The following is a 16,774-nucleotide window of genomic DNA, read 5'->3' as shown; positions in this document are numbered from 1 at the left end:
TGAACCCAGGAAGCGGAGGTTGCAGTGAGCCAAGATCACGCCACTGTACTCCAGCCTGGGCAACAGAGCAAGACTCTGTCTCAAAAAAAGAAAAAAAAAAAAAGTACCTGGCCGGGCTCGGTGGCTCACGCCTGTAATCTTAACACTATGGAAGGCCTAGGCAGGCAGGTTGCTTGAGCCCAGGAGTTCGAGACCAGCCTGGGAAACATGGCAAAATGCTGTCTCTACAAAAGATTTTTAAAAATAGGCATGGTGGTGCATGCCTATAGTCCCATCTACCCAGGAGGCAGAGGTGGGAGGATCAACTGAGCCTGGGAGGTCGAGGCTGCAGTGAACTGTGATGGCACCACTGCACTCCAGCCTGGATGACAGAGAGAGAGCCTGTCTCAAAAAAAAAAAAAAAAAAGAGAGAAAAGAAAGAAAGAAAATACCTGAGACTGGGTCATTTTTAAAGAAAAGAGGTTTAATTGGCCCACAGTTCTGCGGGCTGTACAGAAAGCATGACGCCAGCATCTGATCAGCTTCTGGGGAGGTCTCAGGAAGCTTCCAATCATGGTGAAGACCAAGGGAGGGCCAGCATGTCACAAGAGAGGGCCAGCATGTCACATGGCCAGAGCAGGAGCAAGAGAGAGTTGGGGGGAGCAAAGGTGCCACAACTTAACCAGATCTCACAAGTACACACTCCCTGCTGCAAAGGCAGCATCAAACCATGAAGGATCTATGTCTATGACCTAAGCATCTCCTTCCAGGCTCCACCTCCAACACTGGGGATTACAAGTGAACATCAGATTTGGTGGGAACACATATCCAAAGTGCATTACTGATGACAGGAGACAGGGAAATACTGGGTAGAAGAGGGTGGTTCCCCAGCAAAGACCCCACCCTCAAGCCAGGAGACCCATGGCCCTAAATGGGAACAGGCAATTCCTGTTTTCATGCCTTTTGTCACCTTTTGGCCCACCATGCTCCCCTATCCTGTACCCGTATGAACCCCAAACACCCGGCTCCACAAGCAGAGGAATGGCAGAATGACACAGCAGAGAGAAGAGAAGGAGTATCTGAATGCCAAGAGGAGTTCAGCTGGGGACAGTTGGAGAGCAGACCAGCCACCAGACGGCCAAACTCCAGGGGAAGATCATCTTCCCACTCCATCCCCCTTCCAGCTCCCCATCCATCCCACTGAGAGCCACCTCCCCCATTCAATAAAACCCCGCATTCACCCTTCACGTCTGTGTGTGACCTGATTCTTCCTGGATGCTGGACAAGGACCTGGGTACCAAGAGGGCACTGAGCTGGTTAACACTTAAGCCATCTACAGACAGCAAGGCTAAAGGAGCACACCGTAACACACACACCCCTGGACACTGCCGTGGGGCCAGAGCCCAGAGGCACTCACCCCGGCTCCTGCACCTGCCTGTCTGTGTGTTCGCCATCCCATAAGGAGTTTCAGTGCACCCAGCAGCCAAACAGATGAGCCACACCCCTGTCTCATGTCCTGCAAGGGAGCTCAGGGAATCCTCTTGTTTCACTGATATAGAAATTGCCTTTGTGGAGCCTGGGCATGGTGACTCACACCTGTAATCCCAGCACTTTGGGAGACCAAGGCAGGCAGATCACCTGAGGTCAGGAGTTCAAGAACAGCCTGACCAACATGATGAAACTTCATCTCTACTAAAAATACAAAAAATTAGCTGGGTGTGGTGGTGGGTGCCTGTAATCCCATCTACTCGGGAGGCTGAGGCAGGAGAAGCACTTGAACCTGAGAGGTGGAGGTTGCAGTGAGCTAAGATTGCACCACTGCACTCCAGCCTGGGTGACAGAGCAAGAATGCATTTCAAAAAAAAGAAAAGAAAAAAGAAATTGCCATGGTGGAAAATCAACATTCCACTTCAGTGTGAGGTCTCCGTCCTTTGTCACTCAGTACTTGCCCACCCTTGACTCCTATACCAGCCATCACACCCATCCTGTTCCTTTATATTCCCATACCCCCGCCCCCAAGAAACCCTGGCAGTTGCAAGTTTCTCTTCTATTATTTCATTCTCTGAAACTTGAATGCACCAGAGTTTCCAGATTAGTGTTCCCTGGGTGGCATCTTACCCCTCTCACAGGTCCTCTACGATGGAAAGTAGACCAAGAAGGCATACACGGGTCAGAAATGGTTCTTTGGGCCAGGCACAGTGGCTCACACTTGTAATCCCAGCATGTTGGGAGACCACGGCAGGAGGATTGCTTGAGGCCAGGAATTAGAGACCAGTCTTGGCAACATAATGCGACCCCCATCTCTACTAAAAGGGAAAAATAGCTGGATGTGGTGGCATGTACCTATAGTCCCAGCTACTAGGGAGGCTGAGGCAGGAAGATCCCTCGAGCCCAGGAGGTTGAGGCTGCAGTATGATCGCACCACTGCACTCCAAGCCTGGGCAACAGAGACCCCATCTCTAAAAAAAAATAGAATGCAGTGTCTATATTATGTATAGCTTCCCTAAAAATTTATTATTTTAAAATTTCATCTTTTCTGCTCTGTGCTTCCACGTGGTAATCATCTGAATCCTAGAATGTGGGGATTTTTTTGTTTTTGTTTTGTTTTTTGAGATGGAGTCTCACTCTGTTGCCCTCAGCTCACTGCAACCACCGCCTCCCGGATTCAAGCGATTCTCCTGCCTCAGCCTCCTGAGTAGCTGGGATTACGCCAGGGGGACAGAGTAAGACCCCTGTCTCAAAAAAAGAAAAGAGACAGAGAGACTTTTCAGTGTTATGAAATCTAACAGTGCACCATCGTTCTGCTTATTGGGATTAAGAGTTAAAGTCTATTTGTCTACTTGGCTGATCAAGCTTATTGAATTATTCCAGTGCTTTTTATCATTATTTGCTTTTGTTTGATGGATTTACCAGTTTCTGAGATTGATGTGTTAAAAACGATAGAATACTGGCCAGGCATGGTGGCCCACACCTGTAATCCCAGCATATTGGGAGGCTGAGGTGGGAGGATTGCTTGAGTCTAGGGGTTTGAGACCAGCCTGGGCAACAGAATGAGACCTTGTCTCTGCAAAGAATAGAAAAAAATTAGCCGAGGCCGGGCGTGGTGGCTCAAGCCTGTAATCCCAGCACTCTGGGAGGCCGAGACGGATGGATCACGAGGTCAGGAGATTGAGACCATCCTGGCTAACATGGTGAAATCCCATCTCTACTAAAAAATACAAAAAAATAGCCAGGCGAGGTGGCGGGCGCCTGTAGTCCCAGCTACTCGGGAGGCTGAGGCAGGAGAATGGCGTAAATCCGGGAGGCAGAGCTTGCAGTGAGCTGAGATCCGGCCACTGCACTCCAGCCTGGGTGACAGAGCGAGATTCCGCCTCAAAAAAAAAAAAAAAAAAAAAAAATTAGCCAAGTGTAATGGCATGTGCCTGTAGTCCCAGTTACTCAGGAGGCTGAGGCAGGAGGATCACCTGAGCCCAGGAGTTCAAGACTACAGTGAGGTTTTGTTTGTTTGTGATTTTTTGTTTGTCTGGTTTGTTTTTTGTTTGTTTTGTTTTATGGGTTTGTTTTTTGTTTTTTGTTTTTGAGACAGAGTCTTGCTCTGTTGCCCAGGCTGGAGTGCAGTGGCATGATCTCGGCTCACTGCAACCTCTGGCCTCCTGGGTTCCAGCGATTCCCCTGCCTCAGCCTCCCAAATAATTGGGACTACAGGTGTATATCACCACACCCAGCTAAGTTTTGTATTTTTTGTAGAGACAGGGTTTCACCATGTTGGCCAGGCTGGTCTTGAACTCCTGATCTCAAGCAATCTGCCCATCCCAGCCTCCCAAAGTGCTGAGATTACAGGCTTGAGGCACCATACCTGATCTGCAGTGAGTTATGATGGCACCACCACACTCCAACCTGGACTACATACATACATACGTAGTAAATAAATATGAGTATAACATGAAAAAGAAAAATCTCCTTTCCCTGCCCACCTGAAACCCGATCTCTCACCTGAAAAAGAAATTACTGTCTTTAGTCCCCTGTGTCACACAAAGGAGTTTAATTTTTTTGTTTTGTTTTGTTTGTTTTGTTTTTGAAATAGAGTCTCGATCTGTCACCCAGGCTGGAGTGGAGTGCCACGATCTTGGCTCACTGCAGCCTCTGCCTCCCAGGTTCAAGCGATTCTCCTGCCTCAGCCTCCCAAGTAGCTGGCATTACAGGTGCCCACCACCACATCCAGCTAATTTTTTTATTTTTAGTAGAGACTGCGGTTTCACCATGTTGGCCAGGCTGGTCTTGAACTCCTGGCCACAAGTGATCGCCCGCCTCAGCCTCCCACAGTGCTGGGATTACAGGCATGAGCCACTGCGCCCTGTTCTGAGCTTACTTACTTAGGTGCTCTTAGGTGCTCACCCAGCCTAATTTTTTTTTTTCTTTTTTAAGTATTGGCATATTTTAAAGTTTCAAGAGCTTAAAGCAAAAAAAAAAAAAAAAAAAAAAAACCTCATTGTGAACACTGTAAAGAGATGTTAATAAAGGATTATGCTTTATTTCATCTGCACTATCTTCTCTTTTTTTCATAGCTTTTTTCAGGACAGCCTTCTCGGCCTCTCACTTTCTCCGCCTCATTAGCGAGTCCATCCGCAATCAATGCTATTGCGAGTCGCTCTCTGACTGTCTTCACTTTCCATTCCTGTTTCCTGATATCTTCCTCGGTGACCAGAAATTGTTGGCAGAGGAGCTGCGAGATACCCACTGCCTCTCTGGGAATTATCTCCACCACATCTGAAGAGCAGGCAAGGTGGGGCATGGGGCAGGAGTGCTCCAGACCACCGGCAAGATCCCCCAGCAGAGATCCACCTGTGTAACTAGGGACAAGTTTTTGCAAAGTATTGGCAAGATCCAAAGTGCTTAAAAGTTCCCCTGCGCTGCTGTAAGCCTGCAGTCCTTGCAGTCTCTTCTGCCAGCAGACCTGCTGAGGCTTCTCCAAGCTCTCCTCCCATTGATGGTATCTGACCTCATTGCCAGGATGGGGTGTAATTCTCGTAACTGGACTCTTGAATGTGTAATTGGACATTCTCAGAGGGATTGAGGTGTTCAAGCCAGGCTTTGATTTGCATTGGTTTACACAGTCACGTTGCTTCCTCTGTGAACTCTTGCCCATCACGCTTCTTTTCCTCTTACACTATTAAAATAAATCATGAAATGGGGTGAAATTGATGAATGAAGCCTGTCTTCTCAGGACAAGGATCTCAGCTGTTTTGGACTTTCATCCTTCCTCTCTCCCTCTGGAGATAGGTCTGACCTGCTTCCTGGGACATCATCAGGCAGATTTGAGTCAGCACAGAAAGTTCAAGGTCAAAACTCTCCTTCATCATCCTGCAAACCCCCTCCTTGTTTGAGTACTATTTTATTCTCTTTCTGCCCTTGTCACTCTTAAATGCTCAAGTCCTGATACTCCCTCTCATGATGCACATGGCAGTCTTTTACTAAATCTCAAATCTTGCCTTTTGTTTTGTTTTGTTTTCTTTTCTTTTTGGTCCCACTCCGTCACTCGGGCTGGAGTGCAGCGGTGCAATCACAGTTCACTGCAGCCTTTACCTCCCCAGGCTCAAGTGATCCACCCGCCTGAGCCTCCCGAGTAGCTGGGATTACAGGCGTGCATCACCATGCCCGGCTAATTGTGGTTTTTGTAGAGACGAGGTTTCACCACCTTGTCCAGGCTGGTCTGGAACTCCTGAACTCAATGATCCTCCCACCTCGACCTCCCAAAGTGCTGGGATTACAGGCATGGGCCACCATGCCCAGCCCAAATCCTGTCATTCTTATGCATTACTTGACTATTCATCTGGTTAACAACTGACCTCTTGGTTTGCACAGTTCCCGCAGCTTGTAAGTCAATAATGAAATTATCAACTGCTCTGCTCTTCCAGCCTTAATCCCACACCCCAGACATTTTCAGCAACCCAAACGGCCACGCTCAAAAATAAATAATTCAGGCCCGGCACAGCGGCTTATGCCTGTAATCCCAGCACTTTGGAAGGCCGAGGCAGGCGAATCGCTTGAGGTCAGGAGTTCAAGACCAGCCTGGCCAACATGGTGGTGCGCATCTGTACAAAAAATACAAAAATTAGCTGGGTGTGGTGGTGCGCATCTGTAATCCCAGCTACTCGGGAGGCTGAGGCAGGAGAATCGCTTGAACCCAGGAGCTGGAGGTTGCAGTGAGCCAAGATCGCACCACTGCACTCCAGTCTGGGCGACAGAGCGAGACTGTCTCTAAATAAATAAATAAATAAATAAACCAGAAAACTTATTCACTCACTATAAATTTCTGATTTCCAGGATTTTTAATTCAAACACCCATACCATAGATACCTGTTCTTGAAGAACACACCTTGAGGAACAGGGTATCTATGATTTGGATATTTGAATCACTCCAGACCTCCGTATCTTCACCTTCCTCTCTCTCCTCTGATTCCTAGCACTCTTGGATTCTGCAGTCTGTGACCTCAATATTTCCCTTAGAGGCCAGGCACGGTGGCTCACTCCTGTAATCTCAGCACTTTGGGAGGCCGAGGTGGGTGGATCACTTGAGGCCAGGAGTTCAAGACCAGCCTGGCCAACATGGTGAAACCCCATCCCTACCAAAAAAAAAAAAATTAGCCGGGCATGGTGGTGCACACCTGTAGTCCCAGCTACTCAGGGGGCTGAGGTGGGAGAATCTCTTGAACCCAGGAGGTGGAGGCTGTGGTGAGCGGAGATCACACGGCTGCACTCCAGCCTGAGCACAGAATGAGACCCTATCTAAAAAAAATTCATTTAGATTAATCCAAAATTCCTTACCACTTATCATATCCACCTTGTAAAACTTCAAGCTTGGACGGTCCCTATTATCTGTGACGCCATGGCTACCACCGTCATATGACCACTGCTGAAAAAAGAATCACATGACATGACGTCTTAGTGCCACTGTAAATACAAAATATTCTCCATCAACTGGGAAGAATCCATCATGCATAGAAACTTTATTTTCTGTGTATGCATTGTTATGTTTACCCCTTGATTTTCCCCAAAACCTGTTGCAAAATTTTCTCCGGATTTCTTTTTTCCTCATAGATATTTAATTTTCCTTAACTTACCTGATGGTTCCCAAAGACGTGAGTTGCCAAATCTGCAAATATCCCTGATAAGCATCGAATGTTTCCAAATTTCCTTTAATTGTATTTAAAGAGATTTCCTGCCAGGCATGGTGGTTCACGCATGTAATCCCAGCACTGTGGTAGGCTGAGGTGGGAGGGCCACTTGAACCCGGGAGTTTTGAGACCAGTCAGGGCAACATAGGGAGAACCCCATCTCTACTAAAAATTAAAGAGTTAGCTGGGGGTGATGATACACGTCTGAGGTCCTAGTTGAACGAGAGAGGCTGAGCGAGGAGGATAGCTTGAGCCCAGAAGGTCGAGGTTGCAGGGAGCGGCGATCAGGCCACTGCACTCTAGCCTTGGCCAAAGAGCAAGACCCTGTCTCTTAAATAAATAAATATATTTCCTTTATCCACCAAGAGTGATCTGAGCCTCATTCCTTCTTCCTGTTAATTTTATGCTTCCAATATTGCAACGTAACCCTTGTATCATCTTTTTTTTTTTTTTTTTTTTTCTGAGACAGAGTCCCACTCTGTAGCCCAGGCTGGAGTACAGTGGGACGATCTGGGCTCACTGCAACCTCTGCTGCCCGGGTTCAAGCAATTATCTTGCCTCAGCCTCCCAAGTAGCTGGGATTACAGGCACACATCTATATGCCCAGCTAATTTTTTGGTATTTTTAGTAGAGATGGGGTTTCGCCATGTTGGCGAGAGTGGCCTCGAACTCCTGACCTCATGATCTGCCTGCCTTAACCTCCCAAAGTGCTGGGATTACAGGCGACTCCATATCTTTAACTTCTGTTTTTCTACTGAATCCCTTCTTCGACATTTAAACATGTTCAAGTTTCTCCTAGCTACACAGACACTCCTCTCCTAAACTTCCTGGGATCCCCTCCTTCACCACTACTCTCTATCCCTTCCCCTTAGCTATGAACCACTGAGAAAAGATCATCTATATCTATGTCTCCTATCTCCTCACCTCCAGCTAACTCCTCAGGCCACTCCAAACTTCTGTTTTCCTTCACCGTTCTATGGCTGCTTCTGTTGCTAACGCCACAATGACCCCTTTGTTGTTAGATTCCAAAGGAATTCTCATTATTCATCTGACATGACTCTTGAAGTGGAAAGCTTTGAAGTATGCTTGGAACAACCTGGACATGTGAATCTTACTTTACAGCTGTGAACCCTAGAAAATCTAAACATGGCCAGGCACGGTGGCTCACACCTGTAATCTCAGCACTTTAGGAGACCGAGGCAGGCAGATCACGAGGTCAGGAGATCGAGACCATCCTGGCTAACACGGTGAAACCCCATCTCTACTAAAAATACAAAATATTAGCCATGATATTAATACAGGTGGATGTGGTGGTGCACACCTATAGTCCCAGCTACTCGGAAGACCGAGGCAGGAGAATGGCGTGAACCTGGGACGCGGATCTTGCGGTGAGCCGAGATCGCGCCACTGCACTCCAGCCTGGGTGACAGTGCGAGACTCTGTCTCAAAAAAAAAAAAAAAGAAAAGAAAAGAAAAAAAAAATCTAAATATGGAGCAGGTACAACTGATAACATTCAACTCGCAAATTGAGATGTGCCATCGGTGGAAAGTACAAACTGGATTTCTGGAACTCACTACAAAAAAACAAAAATCATTTCAAAGATCTCACGTGGAGTCCTAATAAGTAACCAACAACAAGGAAGGGGCCCCTGGCTGGGGGAGAACAATTGTTCTGAGAGATGGCTAACTGCCAACAACACACTGGTATGACATCCTGTTCCAAAAGACCTCGGTCTGCACGTAGTCCCAGCAACATGACCTTATCTGCACACCTTACATGCACGTGGCCACCTCCAGCACGACCCTATAAAATTCCCTCCAACCTCTTCCTGTTTGCAAACAGCCCCTTCTCTTCTGTGCTGCCTGTTGCATCCTCGCAACCTACCTTCATACCTTCTCTAATAAATCTTTCTTTACCTATGACTGTCTTGGGAAATTATTTTACTGCCCACAACGCCAGCCCCAGCCAGTCACAACGACAATGTCTCAATAATTTTTTTACATTGATTGCATGCACAAATGAGAATTATGTTGGCTACCATGGGTTAAAAGAGACTTTTAGAATTCATTGTGTGTGGCATGCCATCTGTGGCTGAGGTGCTATATTGGTGGCTTACCTAGGAGTTATCACCAGACAGCCTGTGTTCTGTGCATGCTTGGTTGTTTGCACAGTTGCATAGCCTTCAAAACATTTAATATCTCTTGTTATTGGCTGTCTTTTAAATTATCCCAATGGGTGTGAAGTGATATTTTATGGAAGTTTTGATATTAACTTCCCTAATGATTAAAGAGGCTGAGCATCTTTTCATGTACATATTTGCCATTTGTATATCTTCTTTGTGGAAATGACTATTCAAGGGGGCCGGGCGCGGTGGCTCAAGCCTGTAATCCCAGCACTTTGGGGGGCCGAGGCAGGCAGATCACAAGGTCAGGAGATCGAGACCATCCTGGCTAATACGGTGAAACCCCGTCTCTACTAAAAAATACAAAAAACTAGCCGGGCGAGGTGGTGGGCGCCTATAGTCCCAGCTACTCGCGAGGCTGAGGCAGGAGAATGGCATGAACCCAGGAGGCAGAGCTTGCAGTGAGCTGAGATCGCGCCACTGCACTCCAGCCTGGGCGACAGAGCGAGACACCGTCTCAAAAAAAAAAAAAAAAAAAAAAGACATGACTATTCAAACTCTTTGTTCATTCTTCAGGCTGGGTGCAGGGGCTCACACCTGTAATCCCAGCACTTTGGGAGACCAAAGCGGGCAGATCACTTGAGGTCAGGAGTTCAAGACCAGCCTGGCCAACGTGGCAAAACCCTGTCTCTGCTAAAAATACAAAAATTTTAGCCAGGTGTGGTGGCGAGCACCTGTGGTCCCAGCTACTTGGAAGGCTGAGACGGGAGAATCGCTTGAATCCAGGAGGCAGAGGTTGCAGTGAGCCAAAATGGTGCCACCACACTCTAGCCTGGGTGACAGAGGGAGACTCCATCTCAACAAAAAAAAAAACCTCTTTGTCCACTTTTAATTGGGTATCTTTTTATTGCTGAGTTGCAAGGCTTTGTAAATTTTGAATACAAGTCACATATCAGATAAATCATTTGTAAATGTTTTCACCCAGTCCATGGTTGTCTTTTTTCTTGATGGTGTCCTTTGAAGCATCAACGTTTTTTAATGTTAAGTCCAATTTATCTATTTTTTCTTTTGTCACCTGTTTTTGATGTCATATCTAAGAAACAATTGCCTAACCCAAGATCGTAAAGTTTGACTCCTATGTTTTCCTCCAAAAAGTTTATAGTTTTAGCTGTTACCTGTAGCTCTATGATCTATTTTGAGCTCACTTTTGTACACGGTATGAAACAGAGGTCCAATTTCTTTCTTTCTTTTTTTTCTTTTTTTTTTCTTTTTTTTTTTTTTTTTTTTTTTTTAGACAGTCTCGCTCTGTTCCCAGGCTGGAGTGCAGTGGCACAATCTCGGCTCACTGCAAACTCCACCTTCTGGGTTCAAGCAATTCTCCTGCCTCAGCCTCCCGAGCAGCTGGGACTACAGGTGCCCGGCACCACACCCAGTTAATTTTTGTATTTTTAGTAGAGACGGGGTTTCACCACGTTGGCCAGGATGGTCTCGATCTCTTGACCTCATGATCTGCCCGCCTCAGCCTCCCAAAGTGCTGGGGTTACAGGCGTGAGCCACCGCGCCCAGGCCAATTTCACTCTTTTGCATATTGGCACCTAGTTGTCCCAGCGCAATTTGTTGAAGAGAACATTCTTTCCACAGTGAACTTTCCTAGTATATTGAATTTTGAACTTGTCCATTTTTGCTTAAACTTCCTTTAGCCATCTGAGAATGATTAGGGATATTTTGGGGAAGTAGTGATCTAACTTTTTTTCTGAAAGGATGGGTGTGTGAAACAATATCATTGAAATTATTTCTTCCTGGCTGATTTTAAATGTTACCACTCCCTTATATAAAATTTCTGTAAATAGTCCATGTCAATTTCTGGACATTCTCCGCTTTTTCAGAATAAACCTTTATTCTAGAATTAAAAAAAAAAATACTTTGCTACATTTTATTCTGATTTTATATTCTATTTCTTTCTTACTAGACCCCTGGGTTTTAGTTTCTTTCTCACATCCCATGTTAAATTAAAAGCATAAATCATTTGAATACATCACTTTGGGATTACTAGCATATCCAAGCTACAGATCTCCTCTCAGAGACATTTATGTGTCATGTACAAATTTTTTCCTTATTCTAACACAAAGACGGAACAAGAGACACTGAAGCCTATCTGAGGGTGGAGGGTGGGAGGAGGGCAAGGATCGAAAAACTACCTATCAGGTACTACGCTTACTACCTGGGTGATTAAATAATCTGTATACCAAACCTCCATGACAGGCAGTTCACCTGTATAACAAACATGTACATGTACCCCTGACCCTAAAAATTTTTTTCTTATAAAAAGTCTCCCAAAGAAACGTGAAAAAAAAAATTGCCTTATTCTAAATAGTCTTTAGTGGAAGTTAGTGTTCCTCTTTGATGCAAGAGTAATTTGTAAAAGATCTTACTTTTATGTGTAAATGGTTTGATGTCTTTAAATTATGTCAGGTATTCCTAGGTGTATTTTCAAATAATACTATTTGATTTTTTGTTGTTTCTTCTTTGGTTTAGTTTAAGAAGGACTCCAATGTGGCCAAATACAGGACATCTAATATGGTGTGGCTGTGTCCCCACCCAAATCTCATCTTGAATTGTAGCTCCCACAATTACCACATGTCATGGGAGGGACCGGGCAGGAGGTAACTGAATCATGGGGACAGGTCTTTCCCATGCTGCTCCCGTGATAGCGAATAAGTCTCACGAGATATGATGGTTTTATAAAGGGGAGTTTCCCTGCATAGGCTTTCTCTTGTCCGCCACCATATAAGACCGTGCCTTTCGCCTTCCACCATGATTGTGAGGCCTCCCTAGTCACATGGAACTGTGAGGTCCTCAGACACATGTGTGAGCCACATGGTGAAACACCATCTCTACTAGAAATACCAAAAAAATAAAAAATAAATTAGCCAGCATGGAGGCACGTGCCTGTAATCCCAGCTACTCCGGAGGCTGAGGCATGAGAATTGTTTGAACCTAGGAGGCACATGCTGCAGTGAGCCAAAATGGTGCCACTGCACTCCAACCTGGGCAACAGAGTGAGACTCTGTCGCAAAACTAAAAAATTAAAAGAAAGAAAAAACGCCATGGAAAACATTATTGTGACAATTGGCAATTCTGAATATGGATTATGTTATTAGATAACAGCCCCATGCAGTGTTCAATTCCCTGATTTTGCTAATTACTGTAGTTCTGAAAGAAAAGGTCCTTGTTATTAAGAAATACACCCTGATTTGGTGGTAAATGGGCACAATGTCTGTCACTTACTCTCAAATGGTTAAAAAAAAAATTGTAAGGTATGTAAAGAGAGACAGAGTTCATGATAAAGCAAACAGGGTAAAATGTTAACTTTTGGTGACACAGGCACAAAATACACAGATATAAAGGAGTTCTTTATACCATTCTTGCAGCTTTTCTGTAAATTTGGAATCTTATCAAAATAATTTTAAAACAAAACAGAAAAACAAAAAAGAGCTATGTACCATGTCTAAAAACAACCCCAATAAGAATGCCTAACATTTCACTAGAATTAAAATTATCATGGCTTAAGGAAAGAACTACGTCAACAAAAAGCTATACCACTTTCAAAGATGGAAAGAATTAAATGTTCATTCTCCTCCAATTTAATCTAAATTGAAAAATTCACACAGTTCCAATCAGCAGCTGCTTATCTTCCTGGACATCCATTCATGGCACACCTAACTTTCTGAAAAACAGCAGATCACAGCCAGATCTCTGTGAAAATGAGCAGTCACTCACATCTGCAGCTGTTGAAGCTTCCCAGCCAGGACCACCACAGCCCCACAGCCCCACTTCCATCATCAGGGTAAACCCTGTGTACTGAAAGAGGAAAAGGATGTCGTTGGTGGCCTGTCTGCAAGGGCATGGCAAACTGGGGCAGCAGAAAGTCTTCACTGTCTAGCGGAAAGTAAAATTGAAGCTTTGAGCTTCTCAGGAATGAGAGGAGGTGGCCAAGGGGAAGATCACTCAAGACCATTCCCCTCATTTTTTTCCATTTGCACTTACCAGTATCTTTTTTTTGTTTTTGGTTTTTATTTTTTTTTTTTTTTGAGGTGGAGTCTTGCTCTTGTCACCCAGGCTGGAGTGCAGTGGCTGCAATCTCGGCTCACTGCAACCTCCACCTCCAGAGTTCAAGCGATTCTCCTGCCTCAGCCACCCGAGTAGCTGGGATTACAAGGAATCCGCCACCATGCCCGGCTAATTTTGTATTTTTAGTAGAGACGGGGTTTCACCATGTTGGCCAAGCTGGTCTCGAACTCCTGACCTCAGGTGATCCGCCCACCTCGGCCTCCCAAAGTGTTGAGATTACAGGCGTGAGCCACCACGCCCAACCAGCACTTACCAGTATCTAACACACCAACATACCATGTATTCTATTTATCACATTCACTGTTCACTCTTCCTGCCCACCCCACAACTAAAATGCACGTTCTCCGAGGGCAAGTACGTTTACCTATTTTGTTCAGTCCATATCCATGGTGTATAAAACAGTGACTTGTGTGTGTGTGTAGGGGGGGGAGTAATAGCATTTATTCCATGAATATGACTACAGCATACACACATACACACACATACATGTCCACACTATATCTGGAAAGATAAAGATAAAAATTATGTTTGCCTGTGAGCAAAAGAACTGGAAGACAGTGGTGGAAGAATATTTGACTGACTTTGTACCACTCTTAAGTTTTCCTATATGTGTATCTATGACTCAGTCCTCTCCTGCTCCCCAAAACTCTTAGTGTTAAATCACTATGTTCTGCCTTGGGAAAGCAAATTAAAGACAAATGTGCATATATAATCTGATTCTATCGGGTTGTATGCACATGGCGAAGTAACTGTATCAAAATCTAGGGATACAAGAAAAGCCCTGCCCCTGAATCTTATCTCCCACAATCCCGGCTCCTGGGCCTATCCCAACCCACCCACTTCAGACACCGTTTTATTCATACCCAGATCCCTGCCCCTGGAACTGGTCTCCACCCACTGCCCCATCCCTAGGCCTGGTGCAGCCCACAGTCCCGCCCCCAGAACTGGTCTCCGCCCACAGCCAGCCCCGCCCCCAGGCTTGGTGCCACCCATAGCTCCGCCCCAGAACTGATCTCTGCCAATCAGCACTGCCCTCCAGGGCCGGTACACCCACAGCCTAGTCCCCGCCCTCTGCCTTGCCCGGAACTGATCTCCGCCCACAGCCAGCCCCATTTTCCAGGGCTGGCACCACCACCGCCTGGTTCCCGCTCAGCCCCGCCCAGGAAATGGAGCTCTCCGCCCCTGTAACTGGTCTCTGCTCAGTCACCCCAGCTCTGCAAGCCTTGTACCATCCGCCCCGAGAACTGGGCCCCACCCACAGCCCCGCCCCTGGAACTGGTGTCTGCTCAATCAGCCTCGCCCTCCAGGGCTGGTACGGCCGCAGCCGGTTCCCCGCCTTCAGCCCCGCCCCGGAACTAATCTCCGCCCACAATCAGCCTGGCTCCGCCCCCAGGGCCAACCCTGCCCACACTACTGCCGCAGGCCAGGGCCCAACTTTGTGCCCACTAAGCAAACTAGAACACCTCTGCCCGAGGCTGGGGTGCGCGGCCGCCGCTCCCGCCCGCCGCGCCTGCCGCCTAAGCGCCGAACCCCCAACACGCTCGACTCTGCGAGGCTGCCCGTGTGAGCCGGAAGCGGACATGTAGCGCGGCTCTTCCCAGACCGGAAGCGGAAGCGCGGGGCGGTGCCGTGGGAGGGGCTGCGCGTGGGGCACCCGAGAGCGAGTCCCTCCGTCCCCGCGAGTCGGCGCTTTTGGCCCCCGCGGGAGGGGCCGGGCTTGGTGAGCGACTGGCGGGGCCTCGGGTCCGAGTCCAGGGGGCGACGTGGGCCGCGGACACCGCCAGCCGTGGGCCCTGCGTCCCTCCCGGTAGCCGTGTTTCTGTCCATGAGGCCTCCGGCTGTGTGCAAGCAGGTCAGCGCGAAGCTGCTGCTTGCCCCTGGATCGGGGCCCGCGCCGTTGTCGCCTCCTCAGAGAGCCCCAGTCGCCCTCACCCAGGGCGATTCTGCGCCCCAGGGGACTTTTGGCTGTAGCTGGAGACGGCTGTGGTTGTCACAAATTGTGGGGAGGGGAGGCTGCTACTGTCACCTAGAGGGTGGAGGCCGGGGAAGAGGGACTCTGCTCGCTCTTAAAGATTCTACGTTGTACAGGACAGTCCCCCACAACAAGGAATTATCAGTAGTGCCAGGTTTGGAAACCCTGCTCTAGGGCCTTAAAAAAAAAATACCTACAGTTCTGAATAAACCGTATACATTGTTAAAAATTCAGCTTAGTCACTTACTAGGGCCTCTAAGTGACAATATATTTTTAAAGCCTCTGGAGTCACCATAGAAGCTCTCTCCAGTCTAATAAGTTGAGCAAGTCAAATGCACACAGCGTTAAGCTGCTTTCTCCCCTCTTAAGGAGCAGATGGCCAGATAGGAATCAGGTAAATCCAGTCCCGGCCCACAGGCTGGGCCCTTATTACACGTTTAATCATTGAGTACCCAAAAAAGTGAATGGGATGGTGTTTCCAACAGCTGTGTCCAACAACTGTACAACCTATACAAATCCTGGAAAGAAATATTTGTGCCTTCTTTTTTTTTTTTTTCAGATGAGAAAAACATCATTCAAGCTCAGATTCGTGTTGAAGCCTGCCGCAAGGTCCACCTGTCGTGGATTTGTGTGTGACCAGGTGAGTACAGTGTGGAACCTACAACAAGGTTCCAGCAGGCTCTGCTGTGTAGAAGAACTGCTCACGGGCTTTTCCTGTGCTGGGGTTGTAACCACGTGGAAGTCACTAAGAGTGAAGGTATCTTAAGGAAAGTTCAAGGTAAAAAGACAGAGGTATTTTTGGTTATATGTGTATAAATAAGTAAATACAGTCACATGCAAATAAGTATCTACAAAACAGACATACAAATAATGTAAAGATGTGTAACTGTAGCTAAATGCAGATTTTCTGATATGCTATAATGCTAAAAGTTTCTGGATTTTATATAAGTATAAATGTAGAAAATTTTACATGTATATGTAGTGTTACAAGTCTTCCCACTAACAACTAGCAGGACTACTCAGCAACATTCTTCAGGCCTGTTTGATTTGACTTTTTTTTTTTTTCTTGAGACCAAGTCTCACTCTGTTGCCCAGGCTGGAGTGCAATGGAGCAATCTTGTCTCACTTCAACCTCCACCTTCCAGATTCAAGCAATTCTCCTGCCTCAGTTTCCTGCGTAGCTGGGACTACAGGCAAGTACCACCACGCCCAGCTAATTTTGTTTGTATTTTTAGTAGAGACCGATTTTTGCCATGTTGGCCAGGCTGATCTTGAACTCCTGACCTCAAGTGATCTGCCTGCCTCAACCTCCCAAAGTGCTGGGATTACAGGCGTGAGCCACTGTGCCCGGCTGTCGATTTTATTTCTAAAGGCATATCAGCCTCCACCAAACT

General features: G+C 46.8%; 1 protein-coding gene across 3 annotated transcripts; it reads right to left on the bottom strand.

Moving 5' to 3' along the window:
* Positions 1 to 4,490: 4,490 nt before the first annotated feature.
* On the bottom strand, positions 4,491 to 14,957 carry MBD3L1 (methyl-CpG binding domain protein 3 like 1). 3 transcript variants are annotated; one of them, XM_025368582.1, is made up of 3 exons: positions 14,872 to 14,957; positions 6,805 to 6,889; positions 4,491 to 5,146 (listed from the first exon to the last, which is right to left on the bottom strand). In XM_025368582.1, exon 3 carries the CDS (start codon positions 5,123 to 5,125, stop codon positions 4,523 to 4,525), a length of 603 nt encoding a protein of 200 aa, XP_025224367.1. In that variant the 5' UTR covers positions 5,126 to 5,146; positions 6,805 to 6,889; positions 14,872 to 14,957; the 3' UTR covers positions 4,491 to 4,522. The 3 variants fall into 3 exon arrangements, with proteins under 3 accessions (XP_025224367.1, XP_025224366.1, XP_025224368.1); XM_025368581.1 differs by having other exon boundaries at positions 14,814 to 14,938; XM_025368583.1 differs by lacking the exons at positions 6,805 to 6,889; positions 14,872 to 14,957 and adding an exon at positions 8,079 to 8,119.
* Positions 14,958 to 16,774: the final 1,817 nt, after the last annotated feature.

Source organism: Theropithecus gelada, chromosome 19 (genome assembly GCF_003255815.1).
Source record: "Theropithecus gelada isolate Dixy chromosome 19, Tgel_1.0, whole genome shotgun sequence".
Lineage (NCBI taxonomy): Eukaryota > Metazoa > Chordata > Mammalia > Primates > Cercopithecidae > Theropithecus > Theropithecus gelada.
Note: the sequence above shows the minus strand (reverse complement) of the source record. Positions and strands in the feature narration are given on the sequence as shown.

What these genes read in the sequence shown, in the direction of transcription:
- MBD3L1 (XM_025368582.1), bottom strand. Translation starts at nt 5,125, where the DNA reads ATGGGCAAGAGTTCACAGAGGAAGCAACGTGACTGTGTAAACCAATGC.